The 18,328-nt window shown below is 40.2% G+C and overlaps 1 protein-coding gene across 3 annotated transcripts in view; it reads left to right on the forward strand.

The window, feature by feature from the left end:
* The window catches only part of ntrk3b (neurotrophic tyrosine kinase, receptor, type 3b), a 221,752-nt gene that overhangs the window by 187,321 nt on the left and 16,103 nt on the right, over nucleotides 1–18,328 (forward strand). For all 3 annotated transcript variants that reach the window (XM_005913047.3, XM_005913046.3, XM_005913048.3), the window contains 3 exons: nucleotides 2,448–2,578; nucleotides 9,482–9,654; nucleotides 11,496–11,739. In XM_005913047.3, the coding sequence (XP_005913109.1) occupies nucleotides 2,448–2,578; nucleotides 9,482–9,654; nucleotides 11,496–11,739 (548 nt within the window). The remainder of the gene's footprint in view (nucleotides 1–2,447; nucleotides 2,579–9,481; nucleotides 9,655–11,495; nucleotides 11,740–18,328) is intronic.

Consider the following 18,328-nt stretch of genomic DNA (forward strand, 5'->3'; position numbering starts at 1 on the left):
GCGATATTCCACCACTGTTTCACCATAAATAAATAACATCAATGTAACTAAAGATAATGCAGCACTTGATCCTTTTATTGATGTCACACAGATACATACAGGTCATTTCCTAAAAAAGGGAAATGTACTATTAACATTCTATTACATGTATGTGATTATTACAGATGTAATTCATATTTCAGAGTAGTAATTGCAAATTACTTCGTGTAATCAAGATGAGAGACCACGGCTATAAAAGCGAAGGTGGATTTGGGAAGCCTGTCGCAGCCATGTCCTGTCCGTTTACGCGAGCAACCCATTGCGGAAGGTGCAAGATTGATAAGGAGAGTCCTCAGAATTCAGCGTATATTGCGGGAAGACAGGATCCTTTAGCTCAGCGCGACAGTGTGCTCATAGAGAGATATCGATTTTCCCGTGAGGGTATTATTTACTTAACCAACTTGTTGACGAGGGGGTGCAGGACCACCACCTGTCTTTTTTTGCTCTGCCCTTTTCTTGGTTGCTGTTATGAACAAACAAACAGATTATTTCAGGGTCTCTTTCCAAGAGACAAAAGCAATATAAGTGATAAATATTACCATTCTGTAGAATATTCTTATATTTCACTTTTACTTGTTCCCATGTTCTAGTGGGTCCTGTTGTGGCTCTAATGTGAAAGGGGATATAATATAATATAATGTAATATAATATTGGATAATATAGTGTAATATAATAAATCTACCCTACCGCCTACTGGTGTTGGCCAGAGGGGCCGATGGCGCGATATGGCAGCCTGCTTCTGTCAGTCTGCCCCAGGGCAGCTGTGGCTACAACGTAGCTGCCTCCACCAGTGTGTGAATGTGAGAGTGAATGAATAGTGGCATTGTAAAGCGCTTTGGGTGCCTTGAAAAGCGCTATATAAACCAATCCATTATTATTATTATTATTAAATTACCTACGAGTTTATTTGTCAGCAACTTTCTGCCAGCCCTCTCTCCTTGCTTTTGCAGCCTTTGCAGTGTTCCTTGCGTTTTAATTAAACTCTGAAACTCCTGAAATCCCTCACTCAGAGTTCTTGCTCTGCTGCCGGAAAATACCGAGCCGCCCTTCGACATTTTCGCCGCTTAACTTCTGTCTGCTAGCTTGCCCTGCGCTCTTCCTTCTGACTATGCTGTCTGTGTTGAACGCTCAGTGGATCTGCGCTTCGACAGTGCAGCCTAGGCGGAGTAGTCGAACTATGCTACGATACCACACGTTGAGACGTCAACTACGAAGCATCGTCGAGAGTTGCACCCCTAATAATAAATTTAAAATTATTTTTGTATATATATATATATATATATATAATTTATATTTAAATCTGTTGTGAAACTGTGTGATCAGTATTTGTACTGAGGCACATCGAGTAGGTCTATCAGAAGCCAGCAACTCCTACGCCTCACCAGCTCTTTCATACAGAGCTTTCTGTCATGCTATTTCTACCTTTTCCTGTATCTCCTTTTGAGTTAGCCTGTTATTTTGCGGACAAAAGTCAAGATCCACCCGTTTTCCACCAGGCCAATCAATAGAAGAATAAGCCTCCATTCTAGGTTCACAAATATTGCAAGCAATTGCAAAAAGGGGTGAAAATGATCTAAGGTCACACGCTCAACAGAAAAATATACCGACTTTACTACCTCGTAACTCTAAAGATATCCCTTTAAAGTAAGTTATTACAGGTAACAGAAAAAGACAAAGACGTTGCTTTCTCCCGCTCTGCTCAGCCAGTTGTTTTATGTTCCTCAAAGAGTAAAATTTTACAATTCTGTTCTCATTAGAAAATGTCCTCCTGTGGCGTTTCAGTGGCGACAGTAAAACCGAGGAATCCAGATAAGAGATTTATAGCTCAGCAGGTCCAGTGTCACCTGGCAGTTTATTTGCACTTCTGAGATTTAAAACCACTTGAACTGTAATGCTCCAAGTGTTCTTTGAGTAGCTCCAAAGTTAGATAAAACATTTTTTCCTTGCAGTTTGACACTATCATACATCTTGATGGAGGTGGATCACACTTGGAGAAAAATATTGAAATATTCAGTATATTTTTTAATGCTTTCACCATTACAGAAAACACTGGTTTTAAGATGTCTGGTGCCAGTTTTTGTAAACACCACCCTGTGGGTCAGCATGAATATTTCTGTAGAAATCTTGCCAACTTGTGTGGAATTTAAAATACTGCAATATAGCTGCATGTCCAGCTTCCAGTGCAGTAATACTGTTTATGTTCTGTCTCCCCTTCTCTGCCTTACAATTTCCTTCCTTTTTAGTTTAGTTATTGGTAACATTTTGATTTGATAAAAGCATTTCACTGCCAATGTAACACGTTTTCTGTGCGACTAAACACATAAAAATGTCTGAAAGTCTAACTGAAATTCTCAAAAAAGTTATTGTTTTTTTAAAATCTGTCATTATTTCTTCTTCTTTGGTTTTAGTTGTCCAGCATATAAAGCGGAGAGACATCATCCTGAAAAGAGAGCTGGGCGAGGGAGCCTTCGGTAAAGTCTTCTTGGCAGAATGTTACAACCTCAGTCCCACTAAGGACAAGATGCTGGTGGCCGTTAAGGTACGTTTTAAGTGGTTAGCTGTGTGTCTGAGTGTTACAAAGAGGATTGCAGTAATGGCTGAACATTGTGTGAGATTCTTATTTTTGTAAATATGAACCTTTCAGCAGCTGCTGGTTAGTGTAAAACATACTTAAAAGACTGGAGGTAGCTTCTGAAAGTGAAAACCAAAGCAAGTGTGGAATTTTCATTTGCCACCAGACAGTGACTGCTCTAGCTTCTATGAGCCTACCTCAGTAAAAAATATTCAAATTAGGTAATCCATCACTGATTTCATTTTTAATACAATACAAAATGTTTTTCTTTGCATTTTATAATCTAATGGGCGAGGAAAATGCCCCAAATTCAAAACTGATGACTTCTAAACTCAAGTGGCTATGATGACCTCTTTTGAGCCGAGTTTATGGTTGTTTCCTGTGCTATTTGTAAGGTCCCCACAGCCCCGTACCCATTCAGCATTGCCCATTCTGCACTGAAGACTTGCAGATCTCTTTGCCTGAATGGGTGTTGCCATTCCCCTGCATCAGCACTGGTACAGGGGTACCTTTACAAAGTTATTAAAGTTCAAGTTCAAATTTTATTCGCCACATGCAGTGGCAGGTTGCCCTGCAGTGGAATGAACCCGCCCCTCGACCATACACACACAACACAGACATCACATGGGGATACAAGTCAGAGAGCGGTTGCATTACAGAAAAAACACTGAAATGTACACTACAATGGGAAAGTACAAGAGGAAAAAAAGAGACCTCTACTCATGCTGGGCTATAGGAGGACAGCATGAGAACAGGAAACAAAAAAACTCCTCTGCACAGAAAGCACAGAAATGTCCACAGCACAACATTAGGGGATAAGGAGTAATCCCAGGCAACACAGCAGCCATCCTGCCACTGCGCCGACTCTCTAGCGCAGGCCAGACCCGCCTCGTGTTCCCAGGAGGCAACAAGCATCGAAGGCATTGGAAGGGGAAGGGGGATGTGTGAGTGCTTATCAGTGTAAATGTGTGTGTGTGTCCATAGTTCAGCTGAGACAGTGTCCTCTGCCCTATCAGGCTAAGTAAACAGTCTACCAGCCAACCCAGGTGGCCTTGCATAGAGTGGGAAGAACAGTCATGAGAATTTCAAAGCTGCTCTTTAACACTCCGACACTGGTCTCTCAATCTCCCGTTGGAGAACCGCGAGCTTCTCCATGATGTTATCAAACTTGCGCTCCGTGGTCTTGTCATTCTTGTGCTCAGAGAGCTGATTCTGAGAACTCACGACTGCAGTGAGTTATTCCACGATGTAATCCAACTTTCGTTCAGAGATGTTATTCTGAGCGGCCTTTTCCTTGATGTAACCCAATATACGCTCAGAGGTCTTATTCTGAGTATTCACGGCAGCTGTAAGCGTCTCCAAGGTCTTCAGTGAGCCCATTCTGAGAAGTTGCACCTCGTCCCATCGTTTCAATCCCAGCGGGCAGCCTTGGGGGGGTTTTGAACAGCCAGTTCCGCTTTCTTAATTCTCGGATATGCCAGGGCCAAGCCAGCTCTGATCAGCAAGAACCCTGGTATCATGGTTCCGAATAGATAGATATCTTCAGCGTCCTCGATCGACAGTCCCGCCAGGCACACGATCCTCCATTTCTGCCACCCGTCCATCATGTATCCGGCAGGGAAAGTCCCTCCAGGGCACTCGGGCTCTCCTGAGCCCAGACTTCTCGTTGAGAAAAGGGTGTCAATAGCATTCAGAGACCAGTTGATCAAATGCATAATTCTCTTTAGGTTTTAGAAACAGACTGTGAGAGTGTTCCAGGGAAAGTAATACACGCGAAACAAGACAAGGACACAAGAGGCTAAGCAGGGAAGATAAGGGGAAGGAGGAGAGGAGAAAAGTGCGACTGCCTTCGCCGAGAGCCAAACGAGTTCTAGTTCCCTCTAGAAAGTCTCATCTTTTCAAATTATTGTAGTATCTTCCGCTTTGCCATTTGATAAACTCTGACCTCCTGTAGGGATGCTTCAATGGCATGATAATAAAAATTACAAAAATCTAGAGATGTACAACCAAAGTGTAGTGCACACACCAACAGTTGTGATGTCGCATTGGGCTCATACTGCCATTCTCACGAGGGTCAACAAGCATCTCTGAAGCTTATTAAATAAGCTCACCTGTGCAACTCCCTGTTGCACTGGGAAGAAAAATAAAGCCAAAATGGAAACAAATAAATTTATCCAACAACATAAAGATTGCGAGCTGCTCACTAAACACAATAAATCAACAAAAGTATTAAACTTGAAATTCAGGTGTTTCTTTTTTCAGTCCTGTTGCCACAGGTGCACAAAATTAAGCACCCTTTCATGCAATCCTTTGAAAACATTTGTGGGAGAAGGGGCCATTCTTTCACTGAATTTGAATGTGTTACAGTAACAGGATGCCAATGTTGCAACAAGTGATGTGATTGAATGATTGATGTGACTGATAATATTTCTTTCACCATCGGCTGTAAGGTGTATTATTACTAAGTGGAATCGTTCAGCAACCGCAGTAACTCAGCCACACAGAAAGGCAGACTGCACAGACTTACTGCACAGAGCAGGATAGCCGAGTGCTGAGGCACGTAGTGTGTAAAAGTCAGTGAGGCTCTGCTGACTCACTAACTGCAGAATTCCAAGCCTCCTCTGGCATTAACATCAGCACAAAAACTGTGCACCGTGATGGTTCATGGAATGATCAAGCAGCTCCTGTAGGTGTAAACTGTAGGTGACCCACTACTTTTGTCCATATGGTGTATCACAGCCCAGTGCACAAACTGACTGCACTTAATTACACAGCCATAGTGGACACCATTCCAGTAAGAACCTTGATATCGGTACTCAGAAAGTAGGATAGCTGATGATATCATTAGGGAATATGAGTTCCTGGGTTGCACAACCGTAACAAGTTCTTTAAGTGTTTAAACCCAGTTGTGTTTCAGAGAGAGTCTATTTATTTACTGGGTGGTCTATCTTCCTGGTATGTCACCAGTTTTCTGGCAAAGTTACAGGCAAAGTTAAAGTCAAATGCACCAAAAATAACTGTTTATTTTCCTTATATTACAAACATGACACAAGGTACAGCACACAACAGTTCCTCTAAGGAAGTCACTATTTTTACTGTGAGTGCTGGTTACACGATTATCCTTTTCTTTATTGCTTATGCTAAGTTTCCATGTACCTGGCATAGGTGCATATTCTGACACAGTCTTAGGCAAAGCCGAATGAATATGCTGATATTGAATCTGGTGTCTGTCTGCTGGAGTTCTAGTCTTTGTTCCCATCTGGAACCTGCCTTACTAACAGTCAGGGGACCAGCAGCATCTGTCAAAATGGAAGAACGAGCGGAGCAAAGTTAATACCCCTGTGAATTTAATGATTTGTTTTAAAGAGATTGAAGCATTTCAAACCATTGTCCCTGTGTGCCATCACAGAGCTTAATATTAAGTTGTGCTTGGCAGCACCCAGGGTGAATATAAAGAGTTGTCTGAATGGAAAACATGTGAATAAGAGGTTGTGGACTCAGTAAAACTACCTAAACGGGGGGGGGGGGAGAGAGAAAACCACCCTGACCTTGACAACAGAGAAGTGAAATAGTACAGATGAAGGTGATGGAGTATCTGCCTGTAACTTTCTTTTCTCCCTCTTATAGAATTAGCAAATGAGTTTGTGAGTAAACCTTGACCTCCTTAAAACAGAATACTATGTGGATTTTCATCTGAACATTCTCCTGCCTGTGAGAAAGCAGGAACCAGCTCTCTGAATTCTCTTAAAGGTCAACAAAGGGAAAATTCATTGCAGCGCTTTGCCTCAATTTATCGTGTTCAAGCACTTTGAAGGTATTGTTTTGGAGGAATGCCCAGACAAGAAACATTTCCTTAAGAGTGCGGTTTGATTTGGTAATAGAATTTTATGGCCATTTTACCTACTCTGCTGTACATCTCAACCACCTCTAGCATTTCACTGCAAGAAGAGCACATATGAGTAAATGCATTTCCATGCCAAGGTCATTCCATCTGTAATAATGTCAGCAGCAGGCTGGGAAAACAGGAACCAATGCTAAAGAGACTAGGATAATCAACACTCCCTATTTTCCTGTTGCTGATGAACTGCCAAAAGTCTTTTTTTTTTCTCCTCCAGCAGACGCACCAGTAATATATTATTGCATTTATTTGATATTTGTGAAACAAGTAAGATTTAGAAAATTATGTGGTCTAGACTTTAAATGAGTTCAGTTTATTTGCCTGCTTGATCTTACTTCCAGTCAAATCAATTAATGTGTACATTGAGTTCATCTCTACTCCTCAGACAGCTGTAATTGTTTGTAGAAAGATGTATTGTGAGCAGTACAGCTATCTGGCAGCAGCATATTAACAGCAGATCCTTTAAGTCTTGAAAGTTTTAAGTTGGAGGCAGACCAGGACATGCATCAACACCAACTGTCTCCGGTCATGGTTTGTTCTTCATTAATAATTTTCTGTTTTATTTTCAAAATACTAATATTATTCAGAAGTGCCATTGTATGTAATGCTTACTCCATTTGCTTGACTCTCAGGATGTACAGAACCAAGGACATTTCATACTGAATGTTCCTTACTAAATGGTCCAGAGGCAAATACAGATTCCGTCTGTAGTTATAGGAATACCCCTGAAGTCTTCCTCTTTCTCTCTGAACATTTTGTCCACCCATACTGCAACAATGCAAAAGCTTTACTTTGATAATAACAAAAAATTCTGTCCAATATAGAAGGCACATCAATTTGTTGTAAGAAGCTATGCTTCCTTGCTTTTACAGGGAGTGCAGAATTATTAGGCAAGTTGTATTTTTGAGGAATAATTTTATTATTGAACAACAACCATGTTCTCAATGAACCCAAAAAACTCATTAATATCAAAGCTGAATGTTTTTGGAAGTAGTTTTTAGTTTGTTTTTAGTTTTAGCTATTTTAGGGGGATATCTGTGTGTGCAGGTGACTATTACTGTGCATAATTATTAGGCAACTTAACAAAAAACAAATATATACCCATTTCAATTATTTATTTTTACCAGTGAAACCAATATAACATCTCCACATTCACAAATATACATTTCTGACATTCAAAAACAAAACAAAAACAAATCAGCGACCAATATAGCCACCTTTCTTTGCAAGGACACTCAAAAGCCTTGCATTCATCAGACAGGAAAATTACTGAGTGTTGATTATCTGTTCTTTGCATTGGTCCTCGTTTCAGCTTGTGTGTCTTGTTCAGTGGTGGTCGTCTTTCAGCCTTTCTTACCTTGGCCATGTCTCTGAGTATTGCACACCTTGTGCTTTTGGGCACTCCAGTGATGTTGCAGCTCTGAAATATGGCCAAACTGGTGGCAAGTGGCATCTTGGCAGCTGCACGCTTGACTTTTCTCAGTTCATGGGCAGTTATTTTGCGCCTTGGTTTTTCCACACGCTTCTTGCGACCCTGTTGACTATTTTGAATGAAACGCTTGATTGTTCGATGATCACGCTTCAGAAGCTTTGCAATTTTGAGACTGCTGCATCCCTCTGCAAGATATCTCACTATTTTTGACTTTTCTGAGCCTGTCAAGTCCTTCTTTTGACCCATTTTGCCAAAGGAAAGGACGTTGCCTAATAATTATGCACACCTGATATAGGGTGTTGATGTCATTAGACCACACCCCTTCTCATTACAGAGATGCACATCACCTAATATGCTTAATTGGTAGTAGGCTTTCAAGCCTATACAGCTTGGAGTAAGACAACATGCATGAAGAGGATGATGTGGACAAAATACTCATTTGCCTAATAATTCTGCACTCCCTGTATGGCATCTCAGTGCTGATGCTTAAAAGTACGGCGCTTAAAGTGAGCAAATAAATTCTTAAATTACTGTAGTGACAAATTAACAGTGACAAAAAGTGAACTTCCATCCATCTCTATTTAGGAACAAAAATATTTGTGCATCAGTAAAAGTTCAGTGGAAACAAATAATAACTCCTGGCATACATGAAGCATGTGACCACTTGGATTAAATATCATATTTTCAACATGTATTTTACACCTATATCAGGTCGGGCTAGTAGTATTTTACACACATCATCTCATTGTGCCCTTGTTCGTTTGGTAAATTGAAACTTAACAGCCTCCAGCTTTTCATTTCTGCTGCATAAGAAAAAGGAAATGAAAAAAAAACATGCTGATGTTTAGAAAATAACATTTGGCTTGTTCTCTAGTTGAGTTTATCTCGCTAACCCTTGCTGATTAGCATAATTATTATTTATTTATTTATTTATTTTATTGGGAACCTTGAAGGTTCTTATGTCCTCAGATTTCATGGTAATCCACGCAGGCAATTTCTCTCAAAACCTGGGTTGTCAAGGTCATGGTGGCATGTGAGGGTGAATTAAGGACTGACTAAAACTGTCAGATAGTCTAGCATACTAAGTTGATGATTCTCATTTGGAAGACAGAAGCCAACCTGAATCAATCAGGGCAAGAAAAAGTTGTATCCTCTAAAAGCTGAAGCGAGCTTTCTCTGATGTTGTTGTTGAAGTGGTTGCCTTATTTTGCTGGCAGAGCTAAACATTTAGCAATTAATGCACCATACTGTAGATCATTTTAAAGTGTTAATAAAAATGTATCTGTCAGTGCCTGATACCAGGAAAAGCAGCAATTTTCTATTGATTGATCACTCAAATTTAGCAGATTTAGCAGATCTTTTTCAGAACCATGAAACCGTTCACTGGTAAAGTAAATAGTAAGTATCAACAGGATGCAAAGGATGATTGATTCCCCAATGGCACGTAAATGAAGACTTCATGATTTTTTTAGATCCTGGATAACAAACCAGTGTAGTTTTCAAAATATGTAAATCTGACTTTTTTTATTTCTCCTTTCAGACTCTTAAAGATCCCAACCTGTCAGCCAGGAAGGACTTCCAGAGAGAGGCCGAGCTGCTGACCAACCTGCAGCATGACCACATTGTTAAGTTTTATGGCGTGTGCGTAGATGGAGACCCTCTCATTATGGTGTTCGAATACATGAAACATGGAGACCTCAACAAATTCCTCAGGTAAAGTTTTTATTATTGAAAATTGAACATTTCTTGAAATTAGGAGGTTAACTTAACAATGCAAATATGTGCGAGTATGTTGGAACTACGCACCGGCTCATTCACAATACGTACAGTAAATGAAAGTAAGACTAAAAACCTGAAATTCTTTTGTGAAATAGCTGCTGCAAATATCCGGCTTGCTTCACAGCTTTGTGCGTTAGCAAACACGAGTGCTTTAGTGCTTTTGTTCCATAATGTCAGACTGTACCAAGGGAAGTGACCTCTGATAAGCTTCAACAAAAGTGACACGATGCCGGTACAGCAAGCTCTTTGGTAATGGGAAGCTTCACTGAAGTTGATGTCAGTGTGCAAAGAAGGAATCTGGGAAAGAAGTCTGCTATTTCAAGAGTGTACACAGCAGCAGCAGTGTGTATGCACGTGCACGTGCACGTGTGTGTGTGTGTGTGTGGTCGATCTTGTTTTTGAAATTTCAGCAATAGTTGAAAAGATGACATGTTACGATGGAGTGTGAGTGTGAATGTCTGTGTGCATTCAAGAGTGCGTGAAGACTTTCTGTTGGGAAATCATTCCTGAAATGAAAGGCAATGTCGCGAATGATGAAATTCTTTCATGCAAGGTGCAAGACGCAGCTGATTCTTGGTCTGTTGGTCCTGTTGGTCACATTTAAGAGATGAGATGTGCAGGGAATCAATAGGAGTGAATAGAAGATCTAACGTGCAGGTCCAAATTCAACCTTCAGATAAGCAGCAGGGCACCCTGCTCTTATTCACCTATTACTGTATGTCTGTGAAGTATAATAAGAAGCAGAAAGGCGAAAGAAAAAGTACTACTAATCCGCCAACAGCAGAGTGAAATTATAACAGACACACTAAAAACAAGAGGAAAATTGAGCTGCAATAAAATTCTGACTTGGGGATGGAAAAACAGGCCGAGAGAGTGAGAGAGCGGTAGTCCTCCCTGCATGACACCTGGTCTGTAATCAAAGTGACGAGAAGGTGATGAGAACAGCAGGAAGTCTTCACAGGAAATGAGTTCTTCATCGTCACCCAGAAACCTGCAGTCAACCTGTTCTGGTAAATGTACAGTCCTGTGATGAAAATCCAGAGACTTGGTTAAAATTCCTGACAAGTTGGCTTACATGAAACTTTTGCCAAAGAAAAAAAATCTCTAAGCTCACAGCTTACGACCACAGAATTAAGAACAACAGACACATAACAGTTTATCGCTGCCAGTAAAGCAGTGCTTGCAGAGTATAGTTCATTTGTTAATATTTCTAACAGTCTCGCTTTATTATGGTAATTATCCTCAATAGGTACAAAGAGGCACATATATTGCCAGGATAAGGGTTTATTAGTAGTATAAGGAGCTTTGGATTACTTCTTAAAGAGGCAGGCTCGTTCAACATGTAGAATGTTCTCTAAAGGGTCCTATAGCCAGTAATTAAAGTGTAGCTATGAAACTTACAGTAGGAGAGAAGAAATAACAGAGTTCACTTTCTAATGAATAATAAGTTGGTTTCATAAGACAAGGCTGGAGAATGGCTTGGGCATTAGACTGTTGTGCTTTAAACCTGCATTCTTTCAAATGGCCAGCAGGGGGTCTGGTTGTATACAAGTCTGTGAGAAAACAACCCCTCAGATGCCTTAATCTATGCTCAGTAAACACCTTCCCGATGAGTTTATGGTCTTAATTGCATCCTTCAAATTTGACTGGACGCAACATGATAATTCAAGTCTAACTGTAAAATAACACCACAGAGCTCAAGTCAACATTATCCAGAATCCACCAATATAAATACAAGTACATCAAATCATCATCCACTATTCTTTGTAATACAGAGCCCACGGCCCAGATGCCATGATCCTGGTAGATGGCCAGCCACTGCAGTCCAACGGAGAGCTGGGCCTTTCCCAGATGCTGCACATTGCCACCCAGATTGCCTCAGGCATGGTATACCTGGCCTCCCAGCACTTTGTGCACAGAGATCTGGCTACCCGCAACTGCCTGGTGGGCAACGGCCTGCTGGTGAAGATTGGAGACTTCGGCATGTCCAGGGACATCTACAGCAGTGACTACTACAGGGTAAGCGTCAGCCGGTATTGTTTCGTTCGCTTGTTATTTTTGATTAAAAGAAAGAGCTGTGAGCGTGAGTGAGGCCGAAACAATTTAAACTTTTTCCACACCTCAGACAATTCTGCCATATTCACTTGGCCTCTTTTCTATGTTGTCTTGTAATAAAGCCTTTGTAGCTCTTAGTAAGAAACATATTTCTAATGGGTGAAGGGTGTTACTCTGCTACATTATTTTATTTAATTTTTCTTTTCTGAGGAGAGTTATCAGTTCTCCCATCCATAATACAGCCCCAGGACTGCGCAGCCAGCTATACATGCAGGCAAGGATGGAGCTGTTTAGCAGCATGGTATGAGATGAGATGAGCCTGCTGAGCCTCTAGCTTAATGCTTAAAGGCTTGTTTATATAGCGTCCAATTCATGTCTTCTCTACTGTTTAACACGATTAGCGACGATGAATGCCAGGCGGCAACTACTTTGCTGAAGAATTTAGCATTTTTGCTGAACAAATATGTGGAGTGATGGCTGCTACAGATCTGGCTGCTTTAAAAAGCCTGGGCCTGTGAAATGACTTTAGGTGCGCCTGATTCTGTTTTCCCAGCGTGACAGCTGGGACAGTTCGGACATTGCTTGGGGCAACGCCAGCAGTTATGAAGTACTTGCCTGCTGGGTAAGCAGCTCTGCACGCATGAAATAATGTCTGAGGAAATTTGAGGGGAGATGCTTTTAGCAGTTGGTGCATGGGTCCATGTCCATCTACAATCTGTGTAACGGACATAAGAGCGATTAAGATTATTTGTTCTTCTTATGAAGTAATTATTGCCAGATTCTGTGTGTACTTTTCAATGGCTGGGCTCTCATTGGGCAAAAGGGTTTCATAAAGTTAAGCTGAGGAAAAGTGTTGAGAAGACCACTGTAAAATTTAAAACACAAACATATATGTCTTCATTTCAAGTGTGACTTCAAACTCAGTCATTTTAAGCATATTTGATGTTTTTGTGCACATGAAGCTACTTAATCTTTAGAATATTAAAGACTTCTCTAATATTCAGTGATATAGTTTGATGACATGTTCATTTGTCAGCCACACTTCTGAAATATATTATTCAATGCTATCAATGAGCTTACCATCAATAATTTATAAAGTGGAAGAATGAAAATGGTAGTAGATTTAAAAAGTGGTAGTGTTGTTACCTTTGTTATGAAAAAAAAAATATTGTTGATCATTTTGAGAATAGAGTCGAAATTTCGAGATTAAAGTCCAAAATCTATTTTGAGAAAAAAGTCGAAATGTGGAGATTTCATTGTTGTTTCAAGTACTCTATATCCTGCTACACCTTCTCCAAAATGCCTTGTTTGGATGAGTTAGTGAAATAAATTGATCAGCTGTCTCGTGAAACAACATCCATCCTCTTTATTGGACGAGGGTGTAACCATCGATAACCTTGCATCTGTCCATTACCAGCCATTTCATGTTCTATGAATCTACTCTTCTGAGTTTGTGTGTTTTTCCATCTGACCAGATGCAGGTTTCTGCACCATCTTTTCAACATCCTTATACTGATAACCACACTGTGTTTATGTGCTAAAAGAGAAATCATTTCCTTCCTTGTTACTTAAACCAATTCTGAAGTGTGATTTAGGGTACTTCAGGGTACAGCAGCTGTGCCAGTTTGTCTTGAAACAACAAATGTAATCTCCACATTTTGAATCATTCTCAAAATGATCAATAAGATATATTTTTTCTTACTTTGGCCCTTATACTCAGCAACAGAACAACAAACACTGTCATAAACATAAACAGACAAATGAAACTATTACAATCTACAACTGATTGAACACAACATTTAAGAGCAGCTACACTGACACACTTTTAAAATGAAATCTCCCCACTACAGCCCGAATCAGTTTGAGATGCTTCCAGTAGAAGTAGTGGCATATTTGTTAAATAAGTGTGGTTTGCAGAGACTCAAATCTGATCTCCTGTACTAGATATGGTGCACTCATTTAAAAAAAAAAACCCAAAAAAAACCTTAACCTAACAAATGTAAAATAGTTAGCTTGTATATAATCAGCATTTGTGAGCTGGAGATAGAAGGAAAAAAAAAAAGGTTTTGACCTAGAGGTCACAAGAAAAAGAGAAAAAAAACCAAGAGCTTTGCAAACAAGATTTTCAATGTTTGATACAGTTCAGGTAATAACACCTAAAACCTTAGTACAAGTTTGACCATTTCAGCGTCATCTGAGCAATATGTCTGTCCGGGTCATCGTAGTCTAACTGTCAGAACTGAAGAAGCTTCTCGGATGAGAGGTGAAACGTCTTCAAGCAACTTAAAGAAGTCCAGACGCTTTTCTTTCCAAGCTCCTTAGTCATCTGAGCAGTTTTACTTGAGTATCTCAGATCTTAGAGAAAGTAGAGGGTCATTTGCATTTAACACAGACTAAGTGGAGTAAAATGGGACTGTACAATATCCTAGATCATTTGTACATATGTAGGTTACATGTGTAGTAATCCCATAATGGAAATAATCCATTGAATGCAGGAAAGAAGGGTGATTAAGATCCAGAAAAATTATGCTGTCTCAATAATAATTAAATTGAAAACAAATTTGCAGCATGGCCCAGAGACTGTAGAGTCCATCCACAAAGGTGGCTTGGTCAGCTGTGCCCAAGCCCTTGGACAAAGTACAAGGTATTGTGCTAGGTTATTTTCTAGTGCTGACTTTATATTATGATTGAATATTAGAATTTAGAATGATAAACAGCTAAATGACACATTGGAGAAAATTCTCTTCCCTTTAACTGTGAGCCCCTTCATGGAGCTCATGGTTGGATAATAGCTCTTGGTAGCTGTAGTGGTTCTTTGTGGACAAGTAAAGTTTAAAACAGACTGTTTCTTCATTTTAGTTAAGAACCCATTTTATTTTCTCAGTCACAACCGATTTAGCAGCAGATACCAATCAGCTGGAAGATTAAATGGTTCAGTTGTCTGTTGCTGTTTTAACAATTATAAGCTTAATATATCAGTACTGTGAGTTATTGGCTTGGTCTCAAAAGAAAGTAATTTCAAGAAGATTTAACAGATATAAAGCCAAATTGGGCAACCAGGGGATGTTTGACATGTTTTGTAAGCATTTAAGATTTTTGTGTGAGTGAAACATGCAGTATAATATATTTAAGGGAGTGGGAAGCTGGGATCATGGGGGACCATGTCCTTGATATGTTCTGCTGGTTGTATGGGGTGTCTGTGCAGAGCAGGTTGGACATGAGGGTGATAAGGTGAGCCTCCAAGCACACCTTATCACCCTGACTGCCACCAGCAGAGGTCTCAGGTGGGGGTGATGAGCTCAGTCTCCAAACATGGTATGCTCCCCATTGACACATGAAAACAAGCAGATGGTTGTTCTTGTGTAGTTATGCTCTGCGTAGGCTAACAAAGGGGCTAGGGGTAAACGCACACACACACACACACAAGTAGTGGGACAGTGAAAAAAAGGCCTTGCAGGAACAGCCTGGTGGGAGTCAGTCTGAGTAACTTTTCCAGTTGAACGTTAGCTTCAAACTCTGTGGTGAATTTATTGGAGAAATTTTAGATGGTTGAATAATTTATTGAATAATTTACTGAATCAGCACACACACACACAGTCTCTGCAGTGAGGAATGGAAATATTTTTTTAAATCACTATGTTGGGTTAGACAGAAACCAGAGAAATGGTTTGTAGAAGAAGAAAAAGGGAACCAGTCTTAGTTTGAATTTATCGTGTATTTGTGTGCATTTGGATGTGTGTGGCCTGAATTGCAGTGAAGCTGCTGTTTGGTGCGATGGGATAGCATCAGTGCCCACCTACACATAGGAATATTGACAGAGCCCGGAGATAAGGCGCTCCTAACAGTATTGGACACTTTCCCTGTGTTGAGTGATTATAAATAGCAGCGTCCTGCCAAGAGTACAATACTGCCATAGCTGACTAGTCGTATCCATGCTCGTTGCCCAAAAGACACTTTGCAGCAGGAGGGAGCAACTTCAAGAAAAAGACAAATATTGTCCTAAATCACTTCCATCTGTCACATCCTCACACTGTAGGCACATACCTTTGTGTTGTTTCAAAGGAGACAACTGCATGAGCTAGTGCAGGCCGACGGCAGCACCCGAGCCTGCTCTGAAGTTGTTTTATACCAGTACCTCGCGATATATCAGGAAATGTTTTTCCTGGGCTCGGAGAGTGAGGCACTGAATTATACATGGTTAGGTGGGCAAAATGACAGTGAATGCTCTAAAGGTGGCTAGGCATTAAAGCTGCAAGAATGAAAAGCAAGTCATTGCTGTTTTTGTTTTTCTGTTGTTGTTTTCGGAAGTTTCAGAAGCATCTGCAGGATAGATGAAGGGGCTCATGCAGGTTGTCTAAGAGTGTTATGTTGAATGTTCTGTCTAATCAGGAGTCCAAGGCAGCTTCTGATTTGTAAGAGTAATTAACAGCAATTTTGCAATTAGTGTCATATTCTGCTCCCAAGGCATGAAAAAGTGAAAAGTTTAGTGAAAAGTTTTCAGTCTGGTTACTTGAAAGCTGCAGTCAGACTGTAATGCTGTGCACCAATTCTTCTAGTTTAAATAGAGGGTTGGACTCATTTTATTAACACTGACATAGAGGTTCTTCTCAGATGATAATACGTAAAGGTTTACTTTTTTTTTTACTTTTTCAACAGTTCTTATTAAAATTATCCAGGATTTTTACCTTCAATGTTTTCATTTAGCAAAGTTTGGGTTGTTTCTCATTTCTGTGAGCGCTGTGGGAAGTGGTGCTTGTGTGAAATGTGATTATGTACTCATGATTTTATATTTTCATTGTAAGTGTGGAAGATTAGGAAACTTAAACTTAAATGATTTTATCTAGAGTGCTGAGGTGGGGAAGACTGGAGGCAGGACAGTTGAAGGGGGTGGTACAATGGGCGGGACACCGAACCCATAAGATTTTGTTGACTTCCGGTTGTGAGCCAGATCTCGCTAGACGTAGCGGAAGTAGGCTAGTTAGCTAGGTCTCCGGATGCATCTGTATTTTATTGTGAAGTGCAAATAAAGACGTCTGATTTTGGAAATAAAAGTCTCCGCCCGATCGCTACCATCAAAAAGAATCCGTGAAGTCGACGTACTTAAACAGCGCAAAACTGTCTAAATGTAAAGCTGATAATTACCAAGGATGAAAAATATGTGTCCGGTAAACCTTGCTTGGGTAAATAAGAAGAAAAAAATTCAAATCTTACACTTAGTATTTGTTAAGAAAATTGAAATGATTTTAGAGACACTGACTCATGGTTATGGACTATGGGATATCGAACAACAATCTAATGACTCATTTTCAAGGACTTGGTGTTCTTAGTGTCTCTGCCAGAAAGCCCGTGCTTACCTGCACTGCCTTTCTTTGAAGAAAAATGGTCACCAGGTTTCTCTTATTTTTCAAGGATCAAAGAAACGCTCCTCTGCTGCATTATTTATCAAGCACAAGCTCCGCAAAATTGTGTGCAGCTTGGTGCTAATGAGTACACGGGCCATATTTATTATTTCTGCATGGAGGGATAAAAAAAGTCTGTTCTACCATTCCCCTTAGGTTTCTTTTGTTTTGTTCTTGTCTCTTTGCCTAGAACACAGCTGTCTTATATGATGACTGCCGTATGGAGTAATACATTTAGAAAATGTTTTTGCTTTCTTGTTGCAACGTAAATGGAGAGATTGATGACACTCTTATACCTCTATGGGATATTTAAAGATAAAGCCAGCATCTGGTTAGCGTAACCTGACTCAAAGATTGGAAATCATTTAAAAAAAACAAATATTTGTTTCTTTTTTCAGTCCAAACAAGTTCCAAGCAATTTTTTTAAAATACTGTATGAGCCATTTTTCAATCTAAGAGATGTTTGCATGGAGTACAATCAGCAACTGTAGAGGGACTTTGGCAGTGACCCTGTGGACTAATGTCAAAGGGGTCCTTGTCCTGTTAGGATGAATCAGGTTGTGCAGAGCCACAAACATGTCAGGCTCTCATATTGTTTTGTAGCATCACTTTATCATCAATACTGCTTCTTTTATTATACAATTATATTGTAAATCGTATAATCTTGACACTGATCACTGGTTTGCACTTTACATTTAACCCACTGTATTTGTTCTATTGAAGTGTCCAGACATTTCCAAACCCAGCTGTATCTAAATAATTCATATTCAAGATGCAGTTTAAAGTCAGCAACAACAATGAGGCCCTACCTTTCTCCTCATTGCAGTATCAGCCTGGCGAGCTAGATACAGAAAATAAAGTACAATTGCATGATAGCTATAGTGAAGTGTGTGTGTGTGTGTGTGTTGTGTGTGTGTGTGTGTGTGTGTGTGTGTGTGTGTGTGTTTGTGTTGTGTGTGTGTTGTGTGTGTGTGTGTGTGTGTGTGTGTGTTGTGTGTGTGTGTGTGTGTGCCTGTTTAAAAAAATAAATACCTTCAGAAAGTTTCACCACCCACTGGCGTGCAGTGGCCAGAGTAGATACCACTTTATCTCCACTTGGCAGCAGCGCAGCAGGTAGAAACCTAATGGACATCATAGCCTCTAAAAGTGAACTT

Source organism: Haplochromis burtoni, unplaced genomic scaffold, assembly GCF_018398535.1.
Source record: "Haplochromis burtoni strain Fernald_Lab_line unplaced genomic scaffold, NCSU_Asbu1 Contig_2, whole genome shotgun sequence".
In the NCBI taxonomy this organism is placed as follows: domain Eukaryota; kingdom Metazoa; phylum Chordata; class Actinopteri; order Cichliformes; family Cichlidae; genus Haplochromis; species Haplochromis burtoni.